This window comes from Peromyscus californicus, unplaced genomic scaffold (assembly GCF_007827085.1).
Source record: "Peromyscus californicus insignis strain IS unplaced genomic scaffold, ASM782708v3 Scaffold_4__1_contigs__length_199733344, whole genome shotgun sequence".
In the NCBI taxonomy this organism is placed as follows: Eukaryota; Metazoa; Chordata; class Mammalia; order Rodentia; family Cricetidae; genus Peromyscus; species Peromyscus californicus.
Window position 1 is genome coordinate 103,363,708 of NW_026294562.1, and position 18,131 is coordinate 103,381,838.

General features: G+C 50.4%; 2 protein-coding genes and 2 non-coding genes across 5 annotated transcripts; 3 read left to right on the forward strand and 1 right to left on the reverse strand.

Moving 5' to 3' along the window:
• The first annotated feature begins 565 nt into the window (after positions 1-565).
• Rps3 (ribosomal protein S3) lies at positions 566-6,135 on the forward strand. The gene is made up of 7 exons (XM_052760599.1): positions 566-694; positions 1,570-1,700; positions 2,106-2,199; positions 2,640-2,734; positions 4,865-5,052; positions 5,462-5,658; positions 6,016-6,135. The coding sequence occupies exons 1-6, from the start codon at positions 665-667 to the stop codon at positions 5,653-5,655; spliced, it is 732 nt and encodes a 243-aa protein (XP_052616559.1). The 5' UTR covers positions 566-664; the 3' UTR covers positions 5,656-5,658; positions 6,016-6,135.
• On the forward strand, positions 1,364-1,484 carry LOC128095787 (small nucleolar RNA SNORD15). The gene has a single exon (XR_008213390.1). It is a non-coding gene; the product is annotated as a small nucleolar RNA SNORD15 (small nucleolar RNA).
• On the forward strand, positions 5,224-5,368 carry LOC128095786 (small nucleolar RNA SNORD15). Its single transcript, XR_008213389.1, has one exon. It is a non-coding gene; the product is annotated as a small nucleolar RNA SNORD15 (small nucleolar RNA).
• A 4,614-nt stretch (positions 6,136-10,749) lies between the features above and the next one.
• Klhl35 (kelch like family member 35) lies at positions 10,750-16,907 on the reverse strand. Of its 2 annotated transcripts, none has more exons than XM_052760598.1 (6): positions 15,954-16,907; positions 14,685-14,869; positions 13,880-13,995; positions 13,028-13,216; positions 11,794-11,982; positions 10,750-11,070 (listed from the first exon to the last, which is right to left on the reverse strand). In XM_052760598.1, the coding sequence occupies exons 1-6, from the start codon at positions 16,808-16,810 to the stop codon at positions 10,882-10,884; spliced, it is 1,725 nt and encodes a 574-aa protein (XP_052616558.1). In that variant the 5' UTR covers positions 16,811-16,907; the 3' UTR covers positions 10,750-10,881. The 2 variants fall into 2 exon arrangements, with proteins under 2 accessions (XP_052616558.1, XP_052616557.1); XM_052760597.1 differs by having other exon boundaries at positions 13,880-13,998; positions 15,954-16,903.
• Positions 16,908-18,131: the final 1,224 nt, after the last annotated feature.

Sequence of the window (18,131 nt, forward strand, 5' to 3'; positions counted from 1 at the left end):
AAATATTGTGTCAGGGGTTGGGAGTTGGGGTGGGGGGAGGGCATCCGTGGAAAGGTCCTAGGACAACTTTGTGAAGTCAGTTCTCTTTGACCTCCGGATGCAGGGGATCGAAATCAAACGCCTTTACCTACTGAGCCATCTGGCTGGTTTCTTAAATGAATTTCAATGAAAGCTTTCATTAGTGTGGGCCTGAAGGTGTAAACAATAGAGTTCCGTGCTGGGTAAACTCTGGTAGCGTGTGCTTATATCTGTGGTTTGCATCTCTTGCCTCACGGTTGGTTTGCTCAAAGTTTTTATTTATTTTTAAGTTGGGGGCTCATTGCAGCCCAGCTAGCTTCGTTCGAACTCGCTTTGCAGGCGAGAATGATCTTGAATTTCTGATCCTCCACCCTCCACTTCTGTAGTGCTGGAAGCGCAGGAGTGCTCCACCACACTGGGGTACACTGATTTTTTTCAGACCAGAATTAGATTTGCACTTCCTGTTCCGCCTACACTACAGGTTGCTAGGTTACACTTCTTTTCTCCTTTATGAACACAAAACTTCATTTCCCATGAACACTTGCAAGTGTCGCCGTCGCGTAGCGTCGCGTCGTCGCTCTGCGCCCTTTATACCCACTTCCGCCCGCGGGCTACTTCCTTTCCTTTCGGTGGCGCGCGGCGCAAGATGGCGGTCCAGATTTCCAAGAAGAGGAAGGTAAGCCTCTGGGCCCGGCCCGGGGACTCGCGGCGCGTTCTGGAGGTGCCGTAGTGAGACGCACGGCTCCGTGTCCGTCCTGGGGGGGTGGCTCGTGCCGCCCGGCGTCTCTGGGGGCCGTGGATGGACGTGGATTGTGTGCTGGGCCGGCTCCGGGATAGCGCAGTGTGGCTGGGGAAGGGAGGAACAGACTCTTAAGTTCTGGGCCGAGCCGAGCACCGGCGCCTTCGGGCCTTTACTAGACACCTTTGGCCGTCTCTAGTAACCTTATGGCACAGTTTGAGAGTGTGGGCTAATCCAGCGACTTTGGTAAGTGAAGCTTAGCAGAGCCTTCCCTTCCGTCATCCTGCAAGCCGCCTCAGTGGAAAGGCTGCTCACTATTGGCGTGCTCTCTCTGGGGAGCTGCAGCAAAAGCGTCCCAGACTTGTCATTCCGTGGGGGAGAATTGTGTGAAGATCATCAGGTTTAGAAATAGATGATGACCTGTCGGCGTTTGTGCTGAATGCACGCAGATCATAAAGTTGTTGTTCGCAATGCTTTTTGAGTTAGGATCGCCCTCTCTTTCTCCAGGTAGACGTTACACAGTGTCCTTGCTGTGCTCAGTGAACTGCAGATGTGCCACTTGAGAATAGATTTTTGTTTTGCGTGTGTAAATTATGTTTTAAAACCCTTCAATGAAGAGGTGATGACGAGTCTGACGAGGAGCTGTTATCTTTGCCCAGTGCTGCGTTCTGTGGCTATGGTCAGAGGAACTTCCTGATGATGACTTGAAGGCATTTGTCTGAGAAGGGTTGCTGCCTTCCTGCAGGGCCATTGAGGTAGCACTAAGTAAGCCTCCACCCCATCTTAACTCTGAACTTGCTTCTTTGGTTTAGTTTGTGGCCGATGGCATCTTCAAAGCTGAACTGAATGAGTTTCTCACTCGGGAACTGGCTGAAGATGGCTACTCTGGAGTTGAAGTCCGAGTTACACCAACCAGAACAGAAATCATTATTTTAGCCACCAGGTAAAAATGTAGTTGACGGACTATCACCTGTAATCACTGTGTGTACTAAGATGCTTTGTAAACATGGGGTAGCCAGCCAATGAACCTGGCCTTGGTGAGTGTAGTTGTTTTTTGTTTTGTTTTGTTTCGTTTCTGTTTTTTGTTTGTTTGAGGCAGTTTCTCAGAGCCTGTCTTGGAACTCATTCTGTAGACCAGGCTGGCCTTGAACTCACAGAGATCCGCCTGCCTCTGCCTCCCAGTGCTGGGATTAAAGGCGTGTGCCAACACCGCCCAGCATGTAGTTGCTTTTTTTAAAATCTCATTTGGAAAGAATTTACCTAAATCCTTCTCATTTAACGTGAGTTCTTGCTGTGTGATAGATGACACATGAGATGTTGAGTGAATTATAACTTTTCCCCTCTGCAGAACACAGAATGTTCTTGGTGAGAAGGGTCGTCGGATCAGAGAGCTGACTGCGGTAGTCCAGAAGAGGTTCGGCTTCCCTGAGGGCAGTGTAGAGGTGAGTTCCCTTGGCTTATCCCAGGGGTCGTTGTAGACTGGATTTAGATGTTGGTTCTGTAGAATGGTACTTCTGAAACCTTTGACATGGCCATTGAGTATTACAGGTGGATTGATACTCTGTCAGAGTAGTGTAATTGCCGAGTATGGCAACTACAAGGCAGGATGGTGGCTAGTGCAGAGCCAGTCAGGGCTGCCATATTGAGACCCTGCCTAAAACTACGGACGATATGCTTAAGTTTGTGGGAGTATTCTGGTGGCCAAAGTGTTTTACATTACATTTACATATAGAAATGATACACAGGTGGATTGGTTATTCCATTGCTCTCCTAGTGTGGTTGTGGGGAGCCAGAGGAGGGCAATGAGGAATGCTCGATAGTTAAGGGATATTACAGTGGCTTAATTGAAAAGTAATAAATATGTCTCTTGCTTCCTTTAAAGCTTTATGCAGAAAAGGTAGCCACAAGAGGTCTGTGTGCCATTGCTCAGGCAGAGTCTCTACGTTACAAACTCCTAGGAGGGCTTGCTGTGCGAAGGTAAGTGTTCTGAGACTTGATGGTCTTGCCCTTCTGTGGATCAGTGTGTGCCTGACTTTTTGTTAGCAGATAACTCTTCAGTGACAGGATCATCTAGTCTCTGCTGGTGCAACAGTAAGATAGCTTATGCCCCCTTGAACTGTTAGGCCAACAAGACCTGGTGGAGGGCCTGTTGTGGGTGACACATGCCTGTAATACCAACACTTGGAAGACGGAGAGGATTGCTTGGTTGCAGGCCAGCCTGGGTTGTAGTATGAGCCTTTGAAGAATGGTCAAATAATGGGAATACTTGGGGACACTGAAAATGGAACAAGAGTAAAATCATACAGGGAGGGGACATGTTGTGCAGTTTAGAAAGGACCCTTGATAGGTGGGCAGAAAAGCATCCTGTTGCTGCTCCTGTGTGAGGTATTCGTGGTTAGTGGATAACGGCTTTAGTGCTTCTGGGATACCACGCATTTCAACAAGTTAGAAGTCATGTGGATCTATTAATGCATTTATATTTGTGGGGGCTATAAAGAGATAACAGACTGGGCAGTGGTGGCGCACACCTTTAATCCTAGCACTCGGGAGATCTCTGAGTTCAAGGCCAGCCTGGTCTACAGAGTTCCAGGAGCCAGGACTGTATCAGAGAAACTCTGTCTCAAAAAAACAAGAGAGAGATGACAGTTGTGATGGGAAAGAACTAAAAACCAAGGAATTAATTAAATCGCTATAAATTGGTCAGGCGTGATATTGCCCACCCCTAATCCCAGCACTGTGAAGGTGAAGAATCTTGGGAATCCAAAGCCAGTCTCACAGGCTGCAGAGTAAGAAATTAGCTCAGAGGTGAGACCTTGTCTCAGCTAAGCTATCCCTGTAAGTTGGGACCCTGCCTGAGATGGTCTGACTTGGTCTAAAGAAAAAAAAAGCAAAAATGTTGTGCCACCTAGCCTTGGTTATGAGAATTAGAATATGAAAAGGCTTTTTTTTTCTTTTTTCTTTTTTTTGAGAGAGAGAAGAGACAGGGTCTCCCTGTAACCCTAGCTGACCTAATTCGGAGATGGTCCACCAAGATGAAAGGCCTCTTTGCCTGGCTTACAGATTTTTGTTTTGTTTTTGAGACAGGGTTTCTCTGTACAGCCGTGACTGTCTGGAATTCAGGCTGGCTTCAGCTCAGATCTGCCTTCTGCCTCCCTAGTGACGGAATTAAAGGTGTGTGCCACCACAGCCAGTCTTTTTGTTCTTAATCTTAGCTTTTTATAGGCCTAAGGGTTTCTAGTGCTCTGATATCAAGGTGGCTAAAAGTATGTTAGGGGCTCTCGTGCTTCTCAACTAGGATGGCACCTGGGAGCCACCTGGCAAGCCCTTCTCAAAATAACCTGTTCCTGCCGGGTGTGGTATTGTGTATTTTTTTTTTTTTTTTTTTTTTTTTGGTTTTTCGAGACAGGGTTTCTCTGTGTAGCTTTGCGCCTTTCCTGGAACTCGCTTTGGAGACCAGGCTGGCCTCGAACGCACAGAGATCCGCCTGGCTCTGCCTCCCGAGTGCTGGGATTAAAGGCGTGCGCCACCACCGCCCGGCGGTATTGTGTATTTTTAATCCAGCACTTGAGGGCAGGGGCTGGTGGATCTCTGCAAATTCCAGACCAGCCAGGACTATGTAGTGAGACCTTGTGTCCAAGAATTGTCTCTCCTGACAGCAGGTGTTTGTTACCAGACAAAGGCATGTTACCAGACAAAGGCAAGCCTGACAACCAGAGTTTAGTTTTCTGAACCTGTGTAAAGAAGGAAACATGACTCCATAGTTGTCCTCGGGCCTCCGTGCCCTCAGATATCATGTGCACATAGTAATAATAAAAGATGTGAGAAAATAACCTATGCTTGAGCTTGGCCAGCCCAGATAATGGCTTGGAAAAGGACCCAGGCATGAGGGTGTAAAGAGTTCATCCTTCAAAGGTGATTCTAGCATACAGGCCAGGGTGGAAAAGCATCCAGGCAGTGAGTTGCTGTTTTGGCTGAACTCTGATTGTTTCCCCAAGCTACCATTTGAGAGTTACTAAAGTGAAACCCAAATGTTTTGTTTTTAAGCTTGGTGGGAGGGACAGGCAGAGTGTGTCTTTGGTAATAACAAGTGACTCTCATCTTCCAAAGGGCCTGCTATGGTGTGCTTCGGTTCATTATGGAGAGTGGGGCCAAGGGCTGCGAGGTCGTGGTGTCTGGGAAGCTCCGAGGACAGAGGGCCAAGTCCATGAAGTTTGTGGATGGGCTGATGATCCACAGTGGAGACCCTGTTAACTACTATGTTGACACTGCTGTGCGCCATGTGCTCCTGAGACAAGGTGAGCAGCTGTGCTGGGAAGGGAACCCGGGGGCCTGGGTAGCTAGGAATGCCCAGGGCAGATGAGCATTTGGGTGTATTTCCATGGACCTGTTTGGGTAGTCTATTATGGAAGGGGCTGTTGGTTACAGGGGCTGTGAAGAGATGAGTTGTCTTAGCCTTTCTGTGTGCCCTTCGGTGATGACACGATGACGAGTCAGAAAGGTCACGCCTTGCTCTTGGTCCTTGTCAGTGCCATGTTCTGTGGCGCTGTGCATGGTTCCTTTGGCAAAAGTGTCCTGCTCATTGATTGATTTAGAGGCATTTGTCTGAGAAGGGCCAGATCACAGTGCTTTTGAGTAAGTGTTGCTGTTTTCCTGTTGGGGAGGAGTTGGTAAAACCCCAGCTCAGTTCTAGCTCTGGTTTCTTAGGTGTGCTGGGCATCAAAGTGAAGATCATGCTGCCCTGGGACCCAAGTGGTAAGATCGGCCCCAAGAAGCCTCTGCCTGATCACGTGAGCATTGTGGAACCTAAAGACGAAATCTTGCCCACGACCCCCATCTCAGAGCAGAAGGGTGGGAAGCCAGAGCCACCTGCCATGCCCCAGCCAGTGCCTACAGCATAACAGGTATGTCTGCAGTGACCTTCCTGGGGTTTTTTATTGTGATGTTTCAGTGTATGAATAAGGTTTTTTGTTTTTTTTGGGTTTTTTTTGCTTCATGTGTGGGAGGGTACAGGTTGGAATGTGGTGCCCACCCCTACAGATCTGTCAGTGTTTCCTCCACTGCCTTTGCTCAAGAGTTTACAGATACTCTTGTTGATACTTAGTATACCCTTTAGTGGCCTTGTCAAGGTTTCAGTAAAAAAGCCTTTGTGCTGCTATGTGTTTAAGTTAAAGTAAAAACCCTGCATGGGAGTGTGCGTCCATGTAATAATTGAAAGCGCTCAAATGAGTTTTTTCTTACATTGTTTTATTTGGTTTCAGGGTCTTGGCAGTTGCATCTGGAGGCTGGATGTTGTCCTGTACAAACAGACATTTAATAAAATCTTGCACAAAGACAAAGCCTCACTGGATTGTGTCCAGTGTTCAGCTGTGACTGAGTTACATTGGCCTGAGGAGTGTTGTTTATCCCACTGGTTTAAGCTGGAGGGCTTGAGCAGAGAAGTCTTGGGTCTGTGAGGGCTGGTGGCTCAAGGCACTACCTTGACACCCTGTTCAGGGTTAGAAGAGCAGTTTGGTCTTGGTGCTCAATGATGGAACCCAGGTCCTTGCACATAGTAAGCATACATTGTGTTGTTAAGCTATGTTCCCAGCCTGGAGGGCTACATGTATGATATATTCCCCCCTGTTTATGTAAGAAATCTTTGATGGGTAAAGATGCTTTTTATGAAGGCCTGTGATATTGGTATGTATGCACTTGACATGCACGTAGAAAGTAAATTGGCTGATGCCGTTGGACTTAAAAGCTCAGAAGTTTGAAATGTAAAGCTTGTTAAAATCCACATTTCTAAGTCTTGTACTTAGCCATTGTTTTAGAAAATGTGGTAAATTCAGAAATTATCAGTAGCTTATTTGCCATAATGTCTTAAAAGCATTTACTATTGATGCATGTTTTGTGGAGGATTAAAGTTAGCTTGGAAATTCTGTTCTCTGATGAGAACACTGTCAAGGGCCTGGGGTGCCGCCTGAGTAGTGCCGAAAGGCCTGCAGCCTTCATGAACCACTCTGTATCTTTATTTCCTTGTCTTCACCTATGTAGCTTTGCACAGAGTAAGAACTTAATTGAATAAGTTCCGTAAGTTGGGAGCACACTGACCATATCCACAACCTAATGCCAGCCTAGTTCCATACATGTTGAGTACAGGTTTACCTTTATTATGTACAGTCTTCTGCCTGCACACCAGAAAAGGTCACTAGATCTTAAGATGTTTGATTACCTACCATGTGGTTGCTGGGAATTGAACTCAGGACCTCTGGAAGAGCAGCCAGTACTCTTAACTTGCACTCTCTTCAGCCCTCAGATGTACGTGTTTTAAAAAGATAGTCTTACTGTGTAGCCCTGGCTGGCCTCTGCCTTAGTGTATTGTGAATAAAGTGTGCAGCCATCAACTGGTTGATTACATAACTCATGAATATAGGACAAATAATTGGCATCTGAATTCTCTAGACACTGGCACAACTAATTATTTGCTGGGCTATAGTTGAGTTGATTTTGTGAGACTTAATGAAAACAGGTTAGATTCCCAGCACTCACTACTACTTACAGTCACCTAACATCAGTCCCAGGGGATCTGATGGCCTCTACAGACACATGGTACACATACACAATCAGGCAAAATAACCACAAACCTAGAAAAGTAGGAAGGCCAAGAGGGAGGTAGCAAGGTGATGATGAGGAAATACAGTGGCTTTGCACTCCACAAGAACTAGCATCCATGTGAGTAAACTCAGCATCAGCAGCTTTGCTAGAAATGTTACTGAACTCCCTCCTCCCCTAATATTGGGCCAATCAAGTGTGGGGGCCTTGAGCATGCTGAGTGAGTCTGGTCCTGGCACACCCAGTTGTGTACTTCCTATTAGATCTTTTAAAATTCCTACTGAGTTTTTTGCAGACTTGGAAGTTTAGCCTGTGAATTAGTGTTTGCTCCTTTCCCAGTAGGTGGCACTAGAGCGGCATTGCCATAGAGCAGCCAGAGAGGAAGGGCTTTGTCAAAGTCTGCCCCCTCTGTAGCCTGGGAAGGAAAAACTGCAAACAGAGCTTGTCCTTAGAACTCACTGGAAATATAGCTGCTGGCAGTGTGAGATCAGTACTGAAGCATTTCAGGCACTTGTTCTGGATGGTCCTGTGAGCAGGAGCATGACCATGTGGTTTTGGTTTTCAGGCAGGGTCCCATTTCTGACTGGTTCACCTACTTCTGCTTATTTTCAGGACTGGTTTCCTCAGGGTTATTAGATTTTGATGCTGAAAACAGCTCACCTTTGTTTTTCATCAAGTCTGTAATATGTATAAAGTGAGGTTGTAACTCCTTGGGGCCATTAGCAACATTTAATAACATCTTTGCGTTGGACACATTCCATTACTAGCAGCAGGCCTAACCTTTGCCGTCTGCGGGAATGTATTTATTCCTCTGAGGTTTACATCAAAATCTTCACTTCCAGTTGGGGAGTTAACGTCAGATCCCAAGTTGGAAGTGACTTAACCTTTGCTCCTAAGCTTTCCTGATTACACATAAGGCTGCAGCCCCAGGTAGCTCAGAAATAACGAAAGCTGCTCACAGTGGGCAGTCATCCACTGAGGGGAGGGGTGTATGTCGGATGCATTCTTACAGCCTTCTGTGTAGGGTGAGTAAGGGTCTGGCTGTGGCTTGCTTTGGCCTGGAGCTCCCCATCCTGCCTCTCCTGAGTACTTGGATGTATCTTTTGCCTACCCCACCCCCAGCTGACCAAGAGACCGATGCACGGCACAATGAATAACCCCCTATCCCCTTGTGTGTTTAGGGGTCTTTTTTTGAGACAGGGTCTCCATGGTTGAAGCTTGCCTAGAACTAATACTATGTCCTAAGTGAGCACTCCCTCAGATGCAAGGAATGCTCATTAGTTGAAGTTGGAACAAACTTGAAAGTACTGATTCCAGATTTCAAGTCTGTAATAAATAGGCTCTAGCCACTCACTGCTTTTGTACTTAAATTACAGTAGTTATGGGAAAAGATAACTCCTAATTTTGCTGAAGACACTGATTTTCTTGGTTCCACAGTTGAAACTCATTCATAGGTCTGTAAACATCAATTATAATGACTGATAGGTGGCCTTAAAAATTTGGCACTCTCCTGGCATGCTTGAGGTTCTGGGTTCAATCTCTAGTAAAAATAATGTCAACACATTTCCCTCCAGTCACCAGTTTGCAGAGGACATCTTCTGGGAGTCCTTGCCCTCCACTGTGGGTCTCTGGGATTGAGCTCTGGTTGTTAGAATGGCAAGGTATGCCTTTACCCACTGAGCCATCTTGCTAGTGTGACTGGTGTTACTAGCATCCCTCCGGACTGAAGTGCTGCTGTGTACCCCTACATCCGTCTGATGAGTGAGATTTCCTGTCATGGGTAAAAGGAGAAAGCGTGATTCCACCTGATGTTTCCAGACTTCTGAAGGATGGTGCAATACTTGAGAAATGCAACAAGGAGGTGGGAGGGTGCTGTAATGGTTACTTACTTCACTTTCATCTAGGCTGTCCCGTTCTGTGTTCTTGTCTTACTTGCCTGTGTCCTGGCAGGCAGCACATGCACAGAACAGCACTCACTATAGTAAGTGGTTAAAATGAAAAAAATAAAAAATAAATAAAAAAAACCAGGGTCCTTTGGGAATCTGAGTGGGAAGCTTGGGATCACTGCTTGGCCTTCATGAAGTGTCTAGCCAGGGGAGAGACATCCTTTAGAAGAGTTTGCCCTGGATGGGCTCCTATTGTTCCTGGGTAGACATGATAGGTGCCATTGCTTTGTCCTAAGTGTCCCCTTAGGGTGGGGACAGGCAGGCTGTGGTGCTGGCCTGTACTCCTCCCCTGCTGTCATTATCAGCTGTGTCCAGATGGCCACAGTTCCTTAATCTGTGGTATTGGAGCTCAGCTGGGACCAGAGCCTTTGTGCCTGGCTGGGATGGGCCAGCCCCAGCTGGAGAGACCCTGCAGACATGGCCCTGCGGCTTTGAGAATGGGAGCAATTTGGAAAGAGACAGGCTCCTCTTCAAAAGGCAATCTGAGTGCAAATGAGGATCTGCAGATGGGGCCAGCCAGTACTTAGTACTGAAGCCTCATCCCTGGAAACAGCCTCTGCATCCGGGTGTGTTTTTCCTGTTTCCCATCCAGCAGTTTGTCACTGTTATGGAGTCCTGGGCCATACCAAGTGTACAGTGGCATCAGAGTGTGTCTTACACTGATGTTGGGGATTTGGCCAGGGCTGTGGTGCTTTCTACCCTGAAACAAACAAATGTTGGGTCTGGCAAGGTGGCTCAGTGGATAAAGGCGCTTGCTGCTAAGCCTGCTGATGTGAGTGAGTTTAGTCCCTAGAACCCATGTGTTAGATGGAGAGAACCAACGTCCACAATTTGATCTCTGACCTCCACACAGGTACCGTGACACAGAAGTAAAATATGTATCTCCAGTAATGAAATGAGGTAATGGGTGTGCTAACAGTTGAATGCAGCTGTTCCTCCAAAATTGCTATGTTGGGTCCTAATACACAACGTCATATCATAGCATTAAGAATGAGGACTGGTGACATGGCTGGAGCTGGTAAAGTGCTTGCCATGCCAGCCGGAAGACGTGAGTTAAGATCCCCAGAACCCACGTAAGATAGAACAGACTCCACAAAGTTGTCCTCTGACCTCTACATGCACTTCATGCACATGTGTACATACATCATGCACTCACACTGTAGTAAGTGGATAAATTTTAAAAAGAAATAGGCTCCTTCGGGTAGATGAGTAAATCGTCTGGGATTAGTGTCATTTGGGGAGGCTGAAGGGAACTTAAAAAGCAGAGAGTCACCAGATGGAATCTGCTGGCACCTTGCTCCTGGTGCCAATTGCACGCTCCCGTGTCCAGAACGGAGTAATTCCCGATCGTCTAAGATGAGTATGGCTGTCTGCATGGCCTGCAGTTGTGTAGCCGTGCTGGCGAACTGCAAAATACCTTCTCTGGATAAAGCAGGCATGTGTTGGAACACACCCGACTTTTGAACAACCTTTTATTTCTCCGAGAAAAGGGGCAATAAGTTAGAGGACTATTCACATGGAGGGTCCAGGAGGGGAGTCAAGTGCCATGCCCAAGTTTTCTCCGCCTCCTGGTTCAGGCTGTCCTAGTCATCTGCTCAGGCTCTGGACAATGGTGACACAGCCATGCGAGCTGGTGCAGCGCTGCAGCGCTGGCTGGGCCTCCACCTGCCCACTGCTGGGGTCAAAGGTGAAGACGCTGTTGGTGCTTTCCCCATGTTCGTCCCGCCCACCGAGGATGTGCACCTTCCCGTCACACACCGTCACGCCACAGCTCTCCTAGGTGGACAAAAAGACAGTTAACTGTGGGATGCAGCCAGGGACTCCCTTGGTTCTTAGCTGACCAAGTCACATAGCAGAGTCTTGCCCTACAGACTGACTAGGCAATCTGGATGGCAGGGAGATGAAATAATTGACCCTTACTAAATAAATGGCCTGGACAAGTCTCCTGCTCTGTCTTAGATCTACCTCATCTGCACAGTTCGAAGAGCAACCACCCTCTTTGCTGCCATTGTGTGTGGGATATCCTTCACTTGGTCTTCACCAAAAAGCTAAAGTCAAGCCTGGAAGATCGCACGCCTGTGAACGGTACCGCCATCCTACAGTCAGAGAGCTGGGAACCTCGGTCTTGGAATCACCCAGGCCCAGAACTGACAGAGACCACCAATTATACATCTACATAGTTTCCCTGGAGTCTTGGGGCAGCAGGTGGGGGAAACAAGGGGCTGTGGAGGCCAGAACTTGCGCCTCTGGCTGCTGATGTCACTGGAGCAGGGAACTTACTAAGTCACAGCATTCTAGACACTGGCTTACTACAGCCCAACTGATGGCCTTGGGCCAACCTCTCTAACGCCAGTCTCATCTGTCACTGGGAGGACAAGCAAGGGGACTATGTGATGCCCCTCAGCGTGGAGTCATATGCAGGACCTCCAACTGGTAAGCTCCAGAGCCTTGGAAGTGGGTCTGCACTCCTGAATGTGCCAGTGCAGGGCCCCCACTTACCACAGGGCCGGGCAGGTCAGCTGCCTCTCCCCAGACATCTTTGCCAGGGTCATAGGTGAAAATTTTACTCATGAGGCCTCCCACCACATAAATGGTGTCTTCCAGGGAGACGGCCTCAAGACACCGCTGCAAGAAGGGTGCTGGTGACCGCAGACTCCACTGGTCCTCCTTGGGGTCAAAGCACTGCACCTGCAGGAGGAAAGCAGGGGTGAATGAGCCTCACCCCAACTGCCCGCTACCATGGCCTCTGACCTCTGTCTCTAGGAATACTCGGCAGACTACCCTAATTTTTAGCCCACTATGATTGGCTTATGCAGTGCTAGGATCAAACCCAGCCTCCTGAGTCCCTACAACCCCAGCTTATAATAGATTCTTTCTTTCCTTTTTTTTTTTTTTTTTTTTGAATGGAAGGAAAGCATTTTAACTAATCCTACTCTGTCCTCTAATTTTTAAAAGGATTATGTTTATTTATATGTCTCTCTGTGCGGCTGTGGGTAGCTGTGGAAGCCAGAAGAATGTGTCAGATCTGGAGCTAGAGTGAAAGGCAGTTGACATGGGTGCTGGGAACCAAACTCTGGTCCTTTGCAAGAGCAGCAAGCACACCGATGAGTCATCCCTCCAGCCCCAACCTTCCAATTTTTTTTTCCCCCTGTGTAATAGCCCTGGCTGTCCTGGAACTTGCTCTGTAGACCAGGCTGGCCTCAAACTCAAGAGATCTGCCTGTCTCTGCCTCCCGAGTGCTGGGATTAAAGACGGGCACCACGACGGCCTGGCTCAATCTTTCAATTTTTAAAATTATGAAACCCACATGGATGGTACCAATCGGAAGAGTATAGGTGCCTCACTGAGTACCCTCTGAGGTCATCTCCCCCCCCCCCCCGCCCACTTCTTCTCCCTTTCCCTCCACACGCACCCCCACCTCGGGTTTTTTTTTTTTTTTTTTTTTTTTTTTTTTAAGATAGGGTTTCTCTGTGTAGTCCTGGCTGTCCTGTAATTCTCTCTATAGACCAGGCTGGCCTCGAACTCAGGGATCTGCTTGCCTTTGCCTCCTGAGTGTTGGGATTAAAGGCGTGCACCGGGCTGAGGTCATCTTTCTTAATTCATTTCCTTGATCAAAATGATTCCCGGAGTGCTAGATTGTCTCACGCCAGCGCCCAGATCTAGCCTGCACACAGTAGGCTACGCTGTTTCCCTGCAGCCTCTTATGTCCCCTAATCCCAAGGCCTGAGCCCACCTTATCAGTGTTGACACCGTCCTGCCCAGCGCCCCCAATCACGTAGAGCTGGCCAGCGCAGGGCGCCACCGCTGCAGAGCTCACGGCTTCCGGCAGGGGCGCTGTGGCCGCCCAGGTGTTGGAGAACGGGTCGTAGCGCTCCACGCTGCGCAGGCGCCGTAGGCCATCAAAGCCGCCCACTGCAAAGAGCTGAGGGCGAAGACAGAGGCCAGAGCCCCGGGATTCAGAGCTACAGGCGACTCCAACACCCCACCGTCCCAGTCTGTGCGCCCACCAGGGACATCTCAGTGCAGCCACTGCCTGGCCAAGTTCCTCTTTCCCTAGTTCAGGAACCCCCTTCCCTGTTCAACGCAGGGACGGGAGGCAGACATCTGTATTCCAGCTGAGGTTGATACTTAGTAATAACCCGAGTGGTTACTAAGGGTTTACCACCCACCTACCTGATTCCTCTGTGTTTCTGAATGCACAATGAGGTTTACAAAGACAACTAGCAGGATTTTGTCTGTAAGTGGCAGAGCCAAGACTCACTACTCTAGTCCCAAGGCCCAAACCTTTCGCCACTGAACTGTATTTTTACAGTGATGGCTATTTATCTGGGATGGGTGATGTTGAGACAGGGTCTTGCTATGTAGCCCTGGCTGGCCTCAAACTCACGACCCACTTACCTCAGCCTCCCATGTGCTGATTTGCCGGTGTGAGCCACTAAATCCAGCTGCTGTGATGACTGTTAACATTATTATGTGATCTTGAGCAAGTCCTTCCTAATCATTTGGGGCCTCCGATCCCTCCTTCCCCAGATGATCTATGGCTTGGATCTTGGATCCCAGGGCAGTGTCCAAAGCATGTGCCTACCTGTCCCTGCAGGGCCACCATCTTGTGCCTCCACCTGCCCTTGTGCATCGAGGCAACCTTGATCCAGGTGTGCAGATGAGAGCTAAACATCCAGACATCACGGCTGTTGATGTGACCTCCTATGGAGAAAGGGGCAGTGCCCCCAAAGAGCCAGAAACACCCCTAAATCCAAAGGAAGGCTTAAGAGCGTAGGAAGGCTTTCCCACTGGGCTGGTGTAAGACTGGGCCTATCACCCAGACAGTGTGCTTTGAATGGAAGGAGAGGGAGCCAGAGAGATCCAGGGAGGGGAGAGTGCTGCTCACCAGGTGCCCCATGGTGGGATACCAGTTGTGCTCAGGGAAGCAAAGGAGGAGGGGCATCCTCAAGACAATCACTAAGAATGTGTGGTGGGCTGAGGGAGAGCGGGGCATCTGCACAGTGGTGGGGTAGAGGGTGACCCAGTCACTGTTCTTGACCAATGCTCTCCCTTCATTTCCATCCCCATCTCTCTGCGGTGCTGGGATTATTATACAGTTTCCATATAGGAAATAAGGATGAGGTTCAGGGACCAGGAATGACCTGCTGAAGACCAGGTGGCCTTTTTGTCAGAGCAAAGACCAAAGCCACAGCTTAACACCTTCTGGCCCCAAGACCAACATCAACACCCCCTACAGGTGACTGGCTTTGCTGGACCACACACAGGGTTTTAGCCACAAACTGTAGGAGATTATGGGAAAGCTGATTAGAGGGGGGGGGGGGGGGGGAAGGTGTGTATGTGTGTGTGTGTGTGGGGGGGGGAGATGAGAGGCTCCGTTGTGCTCTCACCAGAAACGTAAATGTCATTTCGCAGTGCACAGGAGGCAAATTCAGAGCGTGTGTAACCAGGCAGGCTAGGCAGTGAGGTCCAGCGATGACTCTCGGGGTGGTAAGCATCGGCGAAAGGCAGCTTCAGGAGCCCCTTTCGGTCACACCCGCCGATGACCACTATCACTTCGGCTAGGTCCATGAATCTGGGGTGAGGATAAACCGAGTACCTGTAGATCCACATTCACACTGCGGCCCTTTCCCATGCCACCTCTGCCTCCCGCAAGGGATGCTGGGGATTACTGCACCAGAAGGCTAGTGCGCTCTGCCTCTAAGCCATGTCCCCAGCCCTTTTTTGTGCAGCCTCTGGTCTTGAACTCCCTATCCTGTTTCTGCTTACTGAGTGCTGGCCTTACAGGCATCCAGCACCAAGCCCGGCTCCTTTCTCGCTGTTTTGATCACATCACACAATGCCACTGCCTTTCTGCATATACTGGCACCTGCTAGTGGAACCCATCACTTCCAGTCTTACCTCTGGTTATGATAGGAAGGGAGTCACTATCCCTTACCCTAGTTTACTCGCCTCTAAGTTACAGAAAAAATGACTTTCCCCTTTCTTTGCTTAATCCTTCAGATGGCTGTTAGGACTGTTGACCCTTTTACAGAGGAAGAAACTGAGGCTCATGAATTATGGGCTAAGTCATGCTCAGTTTTGTCTGATATGAATACTCCATCCCTAACACCTAATATACTGTGTCCTTCCTCTAGCCACCTCCTAATGGGGAAACTGCCATGAGCAAGATTACTCAGACATTCTGCAAAGCTCTCCACCCTTGACTATTTGGGTTTCTGGCCTCACCAGGTTTTCCTAACCCTCTGGCTACTGCTTTCCAAACCGTTCATCTTGTGTCCCTGGCCTCGCCCTCAAAGTTAGAGACAGCATCACCCCTGTCTTCTGTCCCTCGGGTATGAGGGCCATTGTGGACTATCCCACCTATATAGTCTCTGGGACTGGCATTGCACGGGCAGAGTGGACATTTCTCGTGCCTTTGTGTGTTTAGTTGTCTTACTAGCCTGTGGGTCCCCAGAGAGCAGATTCCCAACAGGACCCGTTTCTCGGAATGGCAGATGAGGCAGGAAATGGAATGCATCCCTCCCTCCCAGGACTAACTCTTCAAGGCAGAACGCCGGGTACCAAGAAACGGTGACAATTCAAGAGGGGGCAGTGAAGGAACCAGAGCTGGGGGGAAGATACGAGGCATCGCTAGACCAGCAAGCGGGAGGCCATACCTCCGCGGCCGGGCCCGCAGCGCGCCCGCCTCCCGGCCCAGGATGAAGCAGGCGCGGGCCTCCAGCAGCAGCGGGCGGCAGTCGCCGCAGGCCTGCAGCAGCTCATCGGCCTCCACCTTCTCCAGGAAGTAGGCGGGCGCCAGCAGCGGCAGGCGCACGTGCTCCAGCAGCCGCCGCAGCTGCCCGCGGCGAGCCGGCGCGTCGTGGCGCACCCAGCGCATGGCCGCCTCGAACACGGCCTCCTCGCGGGCCACGCGCAGCGCGGGGTCGGCCAGCAGCGCCGCCACCTCGTCGGGCGCCAGCTCCAGGAAGTCGGCGTGGCGCGTCACCTCCACGAAGGCCTGGCGCAGCACGCGGCCGCAGCGCTCGGCCAGGGAGGCGAGCGAGAAGGCGGCGGCCACGCGGCGCAGCGCCAGGCTGTTGGCGGCCCGCAGGCGGCCCTCGAGGAAGCGCGCGCACGCCTCCCGCAGCCCCGCCACGCCCAGGCGCTCGGCCAGCGCCAGCACGGCGGCCGCCTCCTCCTCGGCGCGCAGCCGCACGCCCGCGCCGTATATGTAGTCGAGCACCACGGCCAGGGCCGCCGCCGCCCCGGGCGCCTCGGGTCCTACCGGGACCACGGCCGCTGCACGCTCGGGCCGGCCGGCGGCGAACAGGCCGCGGAAGTGAGCGCTGGCCGCGCTGAGCGCCGCGCGGTGGCACGGGAAGTCGCGGCCCCCGGCGCGCAGCACCACGTCGGTGAGGGTGCCGCTCCGCCGGTACGCGTTGAGCGTCTGCAGGATGCGCTGCGCGTGGCAGGATGCGGCGCACGGGGCCTCCACGCCCGGCTCCGGCTCCTCGCGCCCCGGGGTCTCCCGCATCCTGCGGGAAGAGAGCACAGGCCGCACTGGGAATGGGTCTGCCGGGGGACATCCCGCACATTGAGGCCTGCCTTCACTAGTTCACCAGCCACGCACTTTGGCCATGCACCTACTACTGTCCCCACCCCCACCCTGGCCCATCTAGACTTGTGATGGCGTTGAGTCAGCCCCTGCCTCCTGTGTCTAGTCTTCCCCTCCAGTACCTACTTCAGCCGTACTACCCCTTTCCGTTCATCCTTGGCTAAGGTTTTTTTTTTCCTGCCAGGCTCTGCAGGAAACAGATGGCAGACCCAAACAGGATAATTTAGGAGAGTCAAAAAGGGAGGGGGATGGAACGATTTATACACGTCTAGACTATGCAGTGTTTAGGGCTCGAACTGGGCTTGAATAGTGGCTACCTCACGGAGGTTGCTGGAACCTGGGCAAAATGTCTGTAGGAAGGGTCCCGTTGCACGACCTGTAGTCTCTGGTAAAGGGATTCAGGCTACCCTAGACACCAGTGTGTGTGTGTGTGTGTGTGTGTGTGTGTGTGTGTGTGTGTGTGTGTGTGTGTCTCCCTCTCTCACTTCATCATGTCTCCTTCAGATCTGTAGGTACCTTCCTTTGACCAGACTCTTCCGTTTAGGATTTTCCCTAACCACCACAGCACACCAGCATACTATCCTGGGTGCTCAACACTTATACGAGACCAAGTGTGTGTATTAATTAAGCTAGTGTTTATTACGGAGTGATTTTTGAGCCAGACAGTCATAATCCCTAACCTTTCTGGAGCTCAGAGCTTGGGCAGGGGTCCTTGGGGGGAGGAGTGGAGGAACTCAGAAAGGACAGTACACACACAACTGGAGGAGATTTAAGAAAGAGATCCTGAGATGAGTAGAATTAGTTGAGTAAAGGCAGGGGAATGAGAGATGTTTCTAGTTTCCAGTGGAAAGATCCAGGCTCTAGGCACGTGGGGTTCTAATCCTCCTTTAGTCTGGAGTTGTCTGGCCTGGGCAAGGCACCAGCCCCTTCTCTGAAGCAGATCATAACGCCTAGCCACAGAATGCTATCGGAAGGGATGTGGGAAAGTGCTGGGATTGTAGTATGTGCTCATGCAAAGGGGGCAGAACATGGGCTGTGTGTAAGTGGAGAAAAGCCTCTCATCACTCACACCCTTTCAAGAGATTGTTGTGAGGAATCGGTCACACAGAGGGAGCCTGCCCTTCATAGGTTGTGTGTGTGGATCGGGGAAGGGGTGTTTATGAAAACACGACACAGATTGCACTCTTCACCCTGGTTAGGATTTGGTCCTTAAGAACGCGCAGCCAACACTTGGCATGGT